The sequence below is a fragment of the Rhipicephalus microplus genome, chromosome 2, assembly GCF_043290135.1.
Source record: "Rhipicephalus microplus isolate Deutch F79 chromosome 2, USDA_Rmic, whole genome shotgun sequence".
NCBI lineage: Eukaryota > Metazoa > Arthropoda > Arachnida > Ixodida > Ixodidae > Rhipicephalus > Rhipicephalus microplus.
In genome coordinates this window covers 164,083,676-164,095,232 of record NC_134701.1, presented here as the reverse complement: position 1 = coordinate 164,095,232, position 11,557 = coordinate 164,083,676, and the positions used below count along the sequence as shown (strand labels likewise).

Sequence of the window (11,557 nt, the reverse complement as noted above, 5' to 3'; positions counted from 1 at the left end):
GTTAACGGAGGAGTGGCGGATCAAAAAAAGGGCGCCAGGCCGGGCCTGTGTTAGCGCGCTGTGCACCTGTGTGTGACGTTAGGTTGGCGCGGGCTACCGGCATGACGTATATTTTTGCGGGAAACAAGGGGATATCGGAGACATCGTTCGGCGTGTCCGAAGGTGCCTCATTAACGGATATCGAAGGCTGAATGCCGACGATTTGGTTTTTTTTTTTTTTTCATCTTTTAACCCCGCGAGAGTTCCGAGCGAGCTGGCAGTCGCAGCGCGTGACGAACGTGCAGTATGCATGAGGAGGTGGTTGTGGTGTGCCGACGAATCTGAACGATCAGTGGTAGTGGAGACTTCGCGAGGCCTACAGTACCTCGTGCTATTGCCGGCTCGTGCAAAACACGAGCTACACTTCTGTGTTCAGTTTTGGTCCAACCGGTTGAGGCCCGAACCCATTCGAGTACGCCGAGTGTCCGCCCTTTCGACTTGACACTTCGACGGCTTGGCTTCCATTCGAAGATCCCGTGCATTCGAAAACAGGTTTGTTGTATCAACTGACGTCTGATGAGTTGGTGCGTGTGCGTTTAAACCGCTGGAAATTATGCATTCTTTAGGCATGATTTCGTCTGCCTCATTTGCTTGCACGCTTGCTACAACCGTTGCCAAACGTTGCTCGTTGTAATCGGCGCGGCCTATCTGAAGCCGTTATCTTTGTTCAGACCGCGGACAGTTTTTACAGATCGCACGTTTTTTTCTCGCGGGAACGGCTTGCGTGTAAAAATCGCGCGCTATGTCTGGCAGATCCATTCGTGCACCGTTCCGCGGAATTTTTTTTTTTTTTTCGTGGTTATTACTGGCGACAGACGTCTTTTGATAAAATGCCGGTTGAGGCAGTGCGATGACAAAAAATTAATCGCATCTGCCCCGCTAAGACTTCAAGGTTGCATGGACGCGGTATTATTTCATAATTGGGGAATTTTTGCACTACACCACGCATTGAAGCATCTTTAATTTAAGTGCGCGCCTAATTCCTCTGGATGGCGCCGCACGTTTTCGACTAAGTGTGTGTGCTTTGGTTAGCATGCATACAATTGCTGTACTCCAGAAAACAGCTTGTTTCTCAACATCCATATATAATAGTTCACCCCTAATTCTCCATGATTGACTACTCTGCAGAAAAAGTGTTCACCTTAGCTTGCAAATTTGAGTGTCATTGCAGTGTTAACGTCAATGTGTGTCTGTGTCTCAAGCAACGGTATTCAAACGTGCATTTGAATTACCACTGTCGCATCGCTAAGCTTGCCACCTGCTCATGCTCGCAGCCATGCCAGTCTACCACTTTTGCATCAACTCCAGATGTCTCGATACAAGTCGTCAACAAAAGCTGAAAAACTCGTAATAATCTGAAAACATACTCCGCGTTCACTCGTAAATGCACTGAAACCTCTCGGTGCCATATTTTAATTGGCTTGGACAGGGGACCCCACACTAAATACATGTAAATGTTGCTGCGGATCTTCCAGTGCTGCATTTCAGGTTCCAGCAGAAGGCAATAAAACGTGCACATGTCAGTTGCTGTCCAGAAAACTGTCTCGTTTCAGTCTCGTCCCAAGTGACTGGTATCGACAGCTCTTGTGGGAAGCTGAGACTGTGACTCTGACTGGCCAGGGCTCGTAACAAACTTGCATCAGCTGAAGTGAACATGCCAACACTTGTTGCTTCAATAGTTGAATGTCCTCAATATCGCCAACGATGACTTGCGTTCATAATTAACTATGTTAGCTGCATTCACCAACACTCACTCCTGCTGATGCTTGAATCCATGTTTCCGCTCTCCAGTGCTTAATCTCATGCTTGTCATATAAATGTGGAGTGTGATCGCAAACTTGGCGTTCTCATGAACAATCATGTTGACACACGTTTGGAGTTTTTGGCAGTGTGCAACTTTTTGTTGCCACTGCAAGATGAGTCCTGGAGGTTAAGATTGATGTATTTAACTGCTCTACAAAGCTATCACTGACTGTAACATTATCTTGCATTTCACTTTTAAAATAATTCCATTGAACTTGCATTCCTTGTTTCTAATCTTCTCAACTGGCTTCTTTCATTTTTGTCTCAAAAAAAGATGGCACGCACACCGGCAAGGACACCGTCTTTCCTCACGGTGAACGCGACTCCCTGCGTGCTCCAGTCCACTCCTATCTCCGTGAGATCCCCGGAGAGCGGGTACTACGAAGGTTATTCGACAAACCGCAGCTCCAATTCTAGCCCCTCATCGGCCCTCCTAAGCGAAGACGAGAGTCGTCGTGCCTCTTACGTAGTGCCATACAGGTAAGCAGCAACATGGCTCCTGGTCATTTTGACGCAACCATGAGCAGCTGTTTACTGCATTCTGTGGTTGCCGACCAGTCAGAGGCATTAAATAGCCTAGTAAAAGTTATACAAGGCAGTGACTTTTACACACCAAAGGCAGATGCATGCAAGCCTGCTCCAACGTCCGCGCTGTATAGACTCTTGGTGGGAATCGGACGGCCCCTGATACCGCCGCCAGATGACGTGAAGCATAGTAGACGACATTGAGCATTGTACACGGCACAGAGCTCTTTCGCTCTCTCAAATTGGCATACGCTGAAACATTCCCATATTGGGAACCCGGAAAAGCCAGTCATCAAGGTATAAAGCATATGAAATCTCATTTCTGCATAAACGTGTGTCTTGTAAGCACTCCTTATATATATATATATATATATATATATATATATATATATATATATATATATAAGTGAACCTGCTACTTTTGTCGCACAGGTAGTTGGCTGCCGTGCGGTCATGTGGGCGGTTCTCTCCTGCCTTTTCAAGTTGTGCCCAACTGTAGTTACTAATAACGATTTACCTGTGACTAGTTGCTCTTCTACAGATAACATATAACTGCTTTTTATTAGTTTTTTAACATACAGACAAGCGGCTGAGTGTCGTACATAATTCTAAGCACAAGTGTAACTAGCAGAAACATGTACAGCACTTTCATTCCCCTTTTTTTGTTTTTTACTGAAACCATCACACTTAACCTCGCTGCTAGCTGTCGGCTAATTTTTTTTTATGCCCTGATGTCGCCATAATGTTCGGTAGCTTATGGCACGCATAAAGCATGTCCGAACTTCTTCAAAGGGCCTCTCTTCTTGCCACACTGCAAATTTTCGTTAATTACTCGAATATATGAAGTGCTCTTCGAAGAGTGTATCGCCAAAATAAATGCATTCAAATTAGTTCAAATTAGTTGGACTTGTTGGAAGATATCGAACTGGCCATTATAGTGTTTTGGGAAGCGATGTTCGTTGCCAGAGGAAACACTATCCTCAGTTGCTTCGGCTTACATCAACAGGCTGGCTAGCTCTTGTGCATTCTCACAATTGCTGGAGAAGATGAAGTATGTTGCACTGGTGTGGCAACCCCATCTCCTTTTAGAAACCAGCTGCCGCCGTTTTAACAAACGTTTCTTATATAGGTGTACCCACATGTGAGCTTTCACTCTTTGATAATGTGGCTTTCGTGAAAAATAAGGGTGCGCAACGCCCAGTTTTACGTTTGGGGAGTTTCAGGACTACAAGGGCATCTCATAAATTTGATAACACCATTGCTACTGAAGGCTGCACTTGTTTGTTTGAAATGCCCAGACCTGGCGACACACCCTCTGCATTCCATATTTGTCTGTACTTTGCTAGAAGGCTTCTCATGCACGCGTTCGACTTTGCAGCGGCGACCCCGTGACACAGCAGCTGCGCCTTCCAGAGCCCGGGCCGAGTCGTCCTCATGTGAACATCCTCGAGGAGCTCCAGAGTTGCAGGCCGGTCGTATGCAGGATACTGAGCTATCTGGCCACACCAGATCTGGTGCGCGCCTGTCACGTCAGTTCGGAGTGGCGCAGGCTGTGCCTCTCCATACAAGAACAGTCGGATCGCTTCAAGACGTACATCAAGGAGAGAAAGGAGCACTTCGAGTCATCCAGGGTCAGTAACGAGCAGCTCATTCTACTTCATTTCCTGTGTGCTAACGAGATGGATTTATAGAAAGGAGGGGGCCTGAAACGACGAAAACATGTTGAACGAGGACTGTCAGCAGAGCCTAGGTTCCGACGCCGTCACTTGTCGCCTCAGCCACGTAGCCTTGCCACTAGAGAGAAATCTGGCACTAATCTGAAGCGAAAGCTGCAACTCGTAACACTTTGACCAGCACGGAAATGATGGGTACCATATAGATTTGCCTATGCTCCATTTTCTCGACTGAAGGAAATAAGTGTAAGCTCGAGGGCTTGTTTTTTTAAGCGTTTGACTTTACAGTTATATTAAATATTAATATTATGAACTCTACAGTCCCGATGGAAAAGCTGGCTCCCGCACTGTGCCTTGTCGGGCAACTGCTAATCGCTTCAAGCTCTGCATGCACAGTTTATAAAAAGATGTACTTAGTACTACACTGCCAGCTATCAGAGGAGCTATGCTAAAAGATTCATTTTAAAATGCCAATTATAGAAGATCTTTATCGGGTAGGAAGCGTGGAGTTTGCAAAAGAGAGACAACTGCCAATGCTATCTCTAAATGGATGAATGTTAGATACAGACCTTAAAGGGACTGTCTATCGCTTGGAAAAATTTTTTCAGTTGTGGCACAAATGAGGTTGTTCATCATATTGGCAGTAACGAGTACGCCTTAGTCCCAGAAAAAAAATAATTATAATTTGATGTTCAAAATCTACAAAGAATGACTGCGAGCATCACCCCACAGTGATGTTCTCAATCTCCTGGCAGGACAAAAAAACCTCGCAGGTAAGCTCGTATTGCTTATTAAAAACAAAAATGTATAGCTTGAAATTGTATTTTACGCAGGCTTAGGTTGCTCCAGAGAGCAATTTCTGCTTTTTGTCTCGTGTTCAGAGAGGTGCCCGGTGGCGTTGCGGCCGGCGTGTTCACTTGCCTGTCTGCAGCGAAGAAAAGCGCGAGCACTGCTTCTGGCAGTGCTCATAAGAACAAACAAAAATAATGTTTTCAGCTAAAAGCAGCGCGACTGACTTCAGGGAATTTTTTAACCATGCCCATGAATACAACGTAGTCTAGTTACATTGCACGAGTCTTCACGCATAACCGAGGCTCTGCATTGAAAATGTTTCCCTCATGTTGCGCTTCACTAAAGCATCCATGATGGCTCTCGTATTGCATATGCAATACGGAATGCCTAAAGATAACTGAAAGGCAGCAAGGACATCTGTTGTTTTGTGAAGCACATCTCATGTTTGCTTTATTTTAGTAGCACGTCAGGCATAAGTGGCATCGCTACAATGTGTTTTGCAACAACGCCGTGCCAGTGTTGCCAAAACACACCAACTTTCCGTTCTACTGCGGTGTTTTTTCAGGCTGACTAAACAGAGGTGGAGAAACTGGGGTAATAATAATGTATATGACAATTTGCGTGCTTTAGACAACCACTACGGTATTTGTTTTACTGTAAAACAAAACTTCATGAAGCCTACAAAAACTGCTCACGCTTTCAGTTTTCGACTTTCACGGATGCTACAATCGCCATCGACCCCACGAAACAGTTGATGACATTCATCACACCATTGGAAGAAGAGTGAAAGCAGATTTAAAAGAAAAATTTGTTTTAAAGTATTCTACTCTCTTTCTAGAGAAACCGCTGCAGGGTTAGACATTTGAAACGGTACGCTTTCTTTTGGGATACTTAACAGAACAGCAATGAAGGATGGCAGACAGTCCTATCAAAGAGGGTTGTCTTTCAAGACTTTCTTAGTTAATTGACCAATATTAGGCTGATTAGTAGACTAACAGTAAAGCCTACTTCTGTAACCAGCACTGATATGCAGTGCACACATTGCAATCAATGCAGTAAATTTTGGATTTACTTTTTAACTATGTACGCTTAATACTTCATTCTATTCATGTACTAGTGCTCCTCTAGGATTGTCAGCACAGTGCATTTTCTTTGGGTGGAATGACATGGACTGGCACAACGTTTTGTTTACTGACAAAAGAAAATTATATATATACGGCATACACACACTCATATAGGCATACAGAACCATCCAATGCAGAGGCAGTTGTAGTGTTTTATCAGCTCGCAAATGTATTTAATTTATTTAATTACTCCGATTCATCTCTACATTAGGGCAAATAAAACAAATTTCACTCTCGAATTGGGGACAGTCTTTGCAAGGGTCTCTCCATTTGCAGATCCAGCTGCAGTATACACAGTTACATGTAGACGGCTGGGCTAGTGGGTTTTTTTTTTTTTTGCTACCTAACCTGATAGTGACGAACAAAAAGACTGGCAAGTAGAAAGTTCTATTTGTTTGCATAAAAGTTCGGCTTTCTGGGTGTCTTTCTATTTGTGTCCTTGTTTAGCTGTAGCATGTTGCGTAGCAGTATATCTAGTCGTTATGACCGTTGAAGGAGCACCGACATGAAAATTTTGCATCTTGCTCTTTCTATTGCAATAAGTAGCTAACGACCCTCCTATTACGGCTCAAAAGCTCGTTTTCTCAGTTCATTAAACGCAAAGGGTTTTATACTGCCAAGTCGCAGTTACGGAGAGTGCAGGGTGAGGCGGTACCCACACTGTTTTTTGTTAAACATGTATTTGTCTAAGTGCTTGCTAAACACCTGTGCACGTGAACACTGCGAGACAGCTCTCTTCAATGAAGGCTCCCTCAAGTACATTGTAAGTATGTAAGACCCTCCAAAAATGCACAACAGAGGCAAGGACATCGCCGTTTGTACTCCCGCACAAGCCTGGCCCCTCTTTCTGTTGAAAAGGTCTGCTAAAAGAGAGTGCTCGCGGCAGCGAACTCGAACTCTAGAAGTAAGTGGTGGTTGTTCGTTTACAAGGAAAGCAGAGGAGCGTTTGGCGTGCTGTGTCGCGAAACTCGCGTTGAAACAGAATTTAATTATATTCTAAGCTGCTATTTCGTGGATGATGCACTATCCCACAAGTTATCTCTCCTTGTAGTTGTGCAGCTATGTGGTATACATTCTACCGTCTTCCACTTGTGCAGGAAAACATCCACGAGCGCAGGCCACCCAAGAGGGAGGCATCCAGTGCTCCTCCCCTGGCGAATCACAATGCCAACACAGAGCAAAATTCAAACGAGCAAGCCGGAAAGAACGAGGAAACAAAGACAAGGCTAGACTTGTTCAGAGAGGTGAGCAATGCACAGCCATTATGTCGAACATAACACGCTGTGGCACCTCGGCAGGTGTTGTTCAGCGAAGCTCTGGGATGTGAGTGACTATCAGCCGAAGAGCCTGCATTTTGTCAGGGACAATATGCGAGAACACCTGTGTGTGCTCACTCTTTTTCAACTAGCATAGAGGCTTTGTACCATGGTTGAGCGTCAACATGTTTATTTACTCTATTCGATGCTTGTAACATCGTCTGCTACAGACGTTAAACAAAGGCTAAAGGGATATTGGTGTTCCTGTTCCAATAATCTAGTAATCAATCTGCATCCAATGGATATATACTTTAGCATTCAGTTTTCAGGCGGCCTCAAGTGAAGCTTTGACCCGTGCTATCGCAGGAGTCTGCTGCGCCTTCCCGTCCCTTCACGTGTGTCCCAGGAAGACGTACGAGAGTTCTTTTGACAAATAGACTTTTCTAGTTGTTTTGATGATGCAAAATTTCGGAACATATGAATATCTACACACCCGCTTTGACACTTCCACCTTGTACTGTAGTTCGGAAACTTTACCATCCTCCATGGAGCGAAGCCTACGGAGACGGGGCTTTCGCACATTTGTGTTGCCTGGCTTGTAGCACAGCAGCTCGCAGCTGATTTCAGTGTTGCTCACTCGCATTGTTAATGCATTTAGAAAATTATATACACGAAAATGTGAATGGGAGAAACATTGCGATTGTCCGGTTAACATTCAAGACTTACTGCCATATTGCGAGAAAACTGTTGTCCTGACAAAAGCTTTCCACTTCTATACATGACATGGAGAGAAAAGTGAACAATAACTCTATTTTACCCACGACTTCCTACAACTGTTTAAGCCTCGTAATAATTAAAGCGTCATTGATTTCAGCAAGGTAAAATGAGAAAATTTCTTGGCGTGGTAGCAGACATGCGCTTCGATTCTGCAAGTTCCATAGTGTTGTCAAGAAAAGTTGTTACTGAGCACAGCCATTCCATTGAAGCAGCAGTTGCATTTAAGACTTCACCAGACTCTTGGTAAATGGATGTCTCTCTTATGTATCCAGTGGTGTTCTCCTAAGGCTTAGTTTTGAAGGCACATGTGAAGCCAGCACATGTAGATTGGAAAATGAAAGTACCGCTGGCTGCAACTGCCGTGCACAAAACCGTGCTCGCGACGACGCATAGGGACTACGAGTTCCAAGGGCACGCAGCCCTCGACAAGTCACGCTGATAGAGTGGCTTGTAGCATCGGTTTAGAGTGCATGCTCACTGTCGCAAGGTTGCGTGCATCGGCCTTTGAAGTGAAAACGCTGCTCTCTGCTTGATAAATTCTCGTACCTGTGGTACAGTTTTTGCAATTTCATGCGATGTGGTAAGCATTGGCTTCTTCAAAGGGAGCACAGCAGATCCATAAAGGTAGCCCCACCAGGAAAACGGGACAAAATATGACTGCGTCTAGGAAATCAAACTGACAACTCTTCAACCATTTCAGGAGGCCAAGCACATTCGGCCAGATGAATCGCTCTGGCCCTGTCCCAACTGCCAGTATCCGAGCCGGGTGACTGACAACGGTACGACTGGCACTTGCAAGTGCGGCTACCGGTACTGCCCCATATGTCGCCGGGACTACCACCTGCCCAAGCCGTGCATCACCATCTCCGGGCAAGTCTCCTCCCGGTCCAAAAAGAACATCATCGGCAGCAAGCACTCGAAGCGTCAGCTGCGCCGCCTATGACCACGCGCACACCTGCAATCGTGGTTGCATCCCGCTGTGCAGTCTTCAACGTGGGGCCAGCTGCAAAAGACTCAACGGGGTTGCTGCACAATGCCTCGTGCGTGCTCGGGTGCATGTGGCAAACTTCCCGGTTGAGTTTCTTAAGTTTTATTTTTTTATATACAGTTGACTATTTTTGTTCTTACATGCTTTTACGGGTGATGAGTGGACAAAAGTGAGCCCTCATTCTTAGTGCCTTTATGTGTGACGTGCAGGGAGTCTGCTAGTATTCTTTTGCATCGTCGCCAAACTGCATGCTATGTAGTGGGTAAATTCGTATTCTTGCACCAGTCACATTGCCATAAGTCCTGGCAGTGACATTTCCAAAACTCTTATTACATTCGCATTCAGTAAGGCGGGGACTGTCGCCAACTGCGGTCGCAAGGCCTTGCATTCGTCTGCCCATTGCGAGCTTGGCCACTCAATGGGCTGATGTATGTGGCCTTTGGCATAAGTTAACGACCGTTCTCAAAAACAATTGCTGAGCCCACCCTCCCAACATCTCTGGCGGTCCGCACATTCCGTTATGCAGTTCACGTACTGGCAGGCTTTCTGCAACACTTCCTGCCTTCACTCGCGTGGCTTCTGTGAAGCCCAGCTTCCATCACTGTACAAAACATCTCATCACCGCATTCAACAGGCAGGAAGCTTTCTGTACAGCCCGGAGCATCCCATGTACATAGTGTACATAGAGTGAATGGGAACCGGTGTGTATATACTGTACACTGTACCTGATGCGATCTCTGTGTACTTGAGAGGTGGGGCTTCAGGACTGACCAACAGTGCCAAGTGACTCTTCCTACTCCCTTTTGCAGTGGGGGAATTAAAAGTTGTGTACCTCTATGAACATGATTGGATCGCTGTGCGTCTCTCAAAACTGGTATTTTTCTCTCCCGATCAGTATTATGTTGCCACTTGCCGAAACACTAGAAATTGTTTTCAAAAACTTCCAGTATTCCACGACACTCTTCTGTTTTTTCTTTCAGTCTTTAACTCTAATTGGTACAAACTTAAAAGCGTGTGATATTGTAACATCCATGCATTTTTGTGTCATTGTTTCACTCTCAGTATTTTAAGTGTTTATGTAAAGTGAATACCATGTATGAAGGGCACTACATGTCCTAACGAATTATGCCACGTATATGGAGATATCCACTCTACCGCATTTATCTTGCCCTTGCATGGAGAAATGCCGCTACTGTAGCACAATTTCAAGGATTGTCTTGATGTGACAATTGTGCTCAATGTGATATGTACAGTGTCACAAGACAAAGCCAAAGTAAAATGAGATTTTTTTCGTATCAATACTGATCTGAACTGCGTCTTCAATTTCCCTTTCTCGCGTGCCTTTTTTTTATGCATGCTGAAAGTTAGAATTGTGAATACAGTGCACCCTGCCTCGCCGCGATGGTCTAGTGGCTAAGGTGCTCGGCTGCTGACCCGAAGGTTGCGGGATGGAATCCCGGCTGCGGCGGCTGCATTTCCGATGGAGGCGGTAATGTTGTAGGCCCGTGTGCTCGGATTTTGGGTACACGTTAAAGAACCCCAGGTGGTCGAAATTTCCGGAGGCCTCTACTTTGGCGTCTCTCATAATTATATGGTGGTTTTGGGTCGTTAAGCCCCACATATCAATCGACCAATCAGTGCACCCTTAATGAAATGGTGAGTGTGTACGACTGTTAGTTCTTACGCGCTCATTCACAGTTCAGTAGGATATGCAGTGTAGCCTGTGTCAGTCTGAGGTTAGTTTTCTCATATTTTTCTGAGCCTTGAAACTGTATGTGGGAGAGGTTGTTTCCATAATAGGTGTGTGTGTATCGGTATTTACATACCGTATTTACTCTCATAATAGGTGCGCACCCCTGAAGTATCAGTAGTTCTGTACCGTATTTGCATGGTTGCAATTCGGCGCCCTCTTAACTGGAGTGGAAAAAAAAAAATGTCGCAACGTCGCTGCGCGGTCTCGCCGAGTGAGAAATAATTGTGGTCTGGCAATGGAGTAACCTTTGCGCCGGCGTGGCTCTTGTTGCGCATGTTCAGCTTGGAACCTGTGATCGCGTTTTCAGCAAGGGCACTTCGAGTTCCCTGTGAGGAAAAGTGTCATCGTTATTGCATTCGCTACCTAGCCCGTAAACTTGGAAGCTTTTAAGCTTTTCTACACAAGCTTTCGTTTTAGCTGCGACTATGCAGGTTTGCAGAAGGTTGGCAGACTTTTGTCGCCATTGATTTCCCGACCACAACCCTAAACATCACATCACATGCACTGCTCTTGGATTGGCGCTCGAGTACCATCTTTTCGACGCTCGATCTTCATGACGGTTTACAGTCATGTCATACCAACTAGCCCAAACCGCCACACTTCAATCTCCATGTTGTCTTATGCAAACTTCCCGTGACAATACCGTATGTCGAACCGTTGACTAAGCCTAATCGGCAATTGTTGCTTTTCGGTAGAGGTTGTGGTTAATCAAATTCGCTGTTTGGTGTGAAATTAATGTCGCTCTTTACGGTGGCTCTACTTGAAGGAAAGATGACATGGGTATCACTTGGAACACTCGAATGGTGGTTCGAGGTTCAATTGCAATG

The 11,557-nt window shown here is 45.3% G+C and overlaps 1 protein-coding gene across 1 annotated transcript; it reads left to right on the top strand.

Moving 5' to 3' along the window:
• The first annotated feature begins 398 nt into the window (after nt 1-398).
• LOC119170591 (F-box only protein 43) lies at nt 399-9,293 on the top strand. The gene is made up of 5 exons (XM_075887047.1): nt 399-531; nt 2,117-2,322; nt 3,746-3,998; nt 7,054-7,200; nt 8,690-9,293. Exons 2-5 carry the CDS (start codon nt 2,117-2,119, stop codon nt 8,930-8,932), a joined length of 849 nt encoding a protein of 282 aa, XP_075743162.1. The 5' UTR covers nt 399-531; the 3' UTR covers nt 8,933-9,293.
• The last annotated feature ends 2,264 nt before the right edge of the window (nt 9,294-11,557 follow it).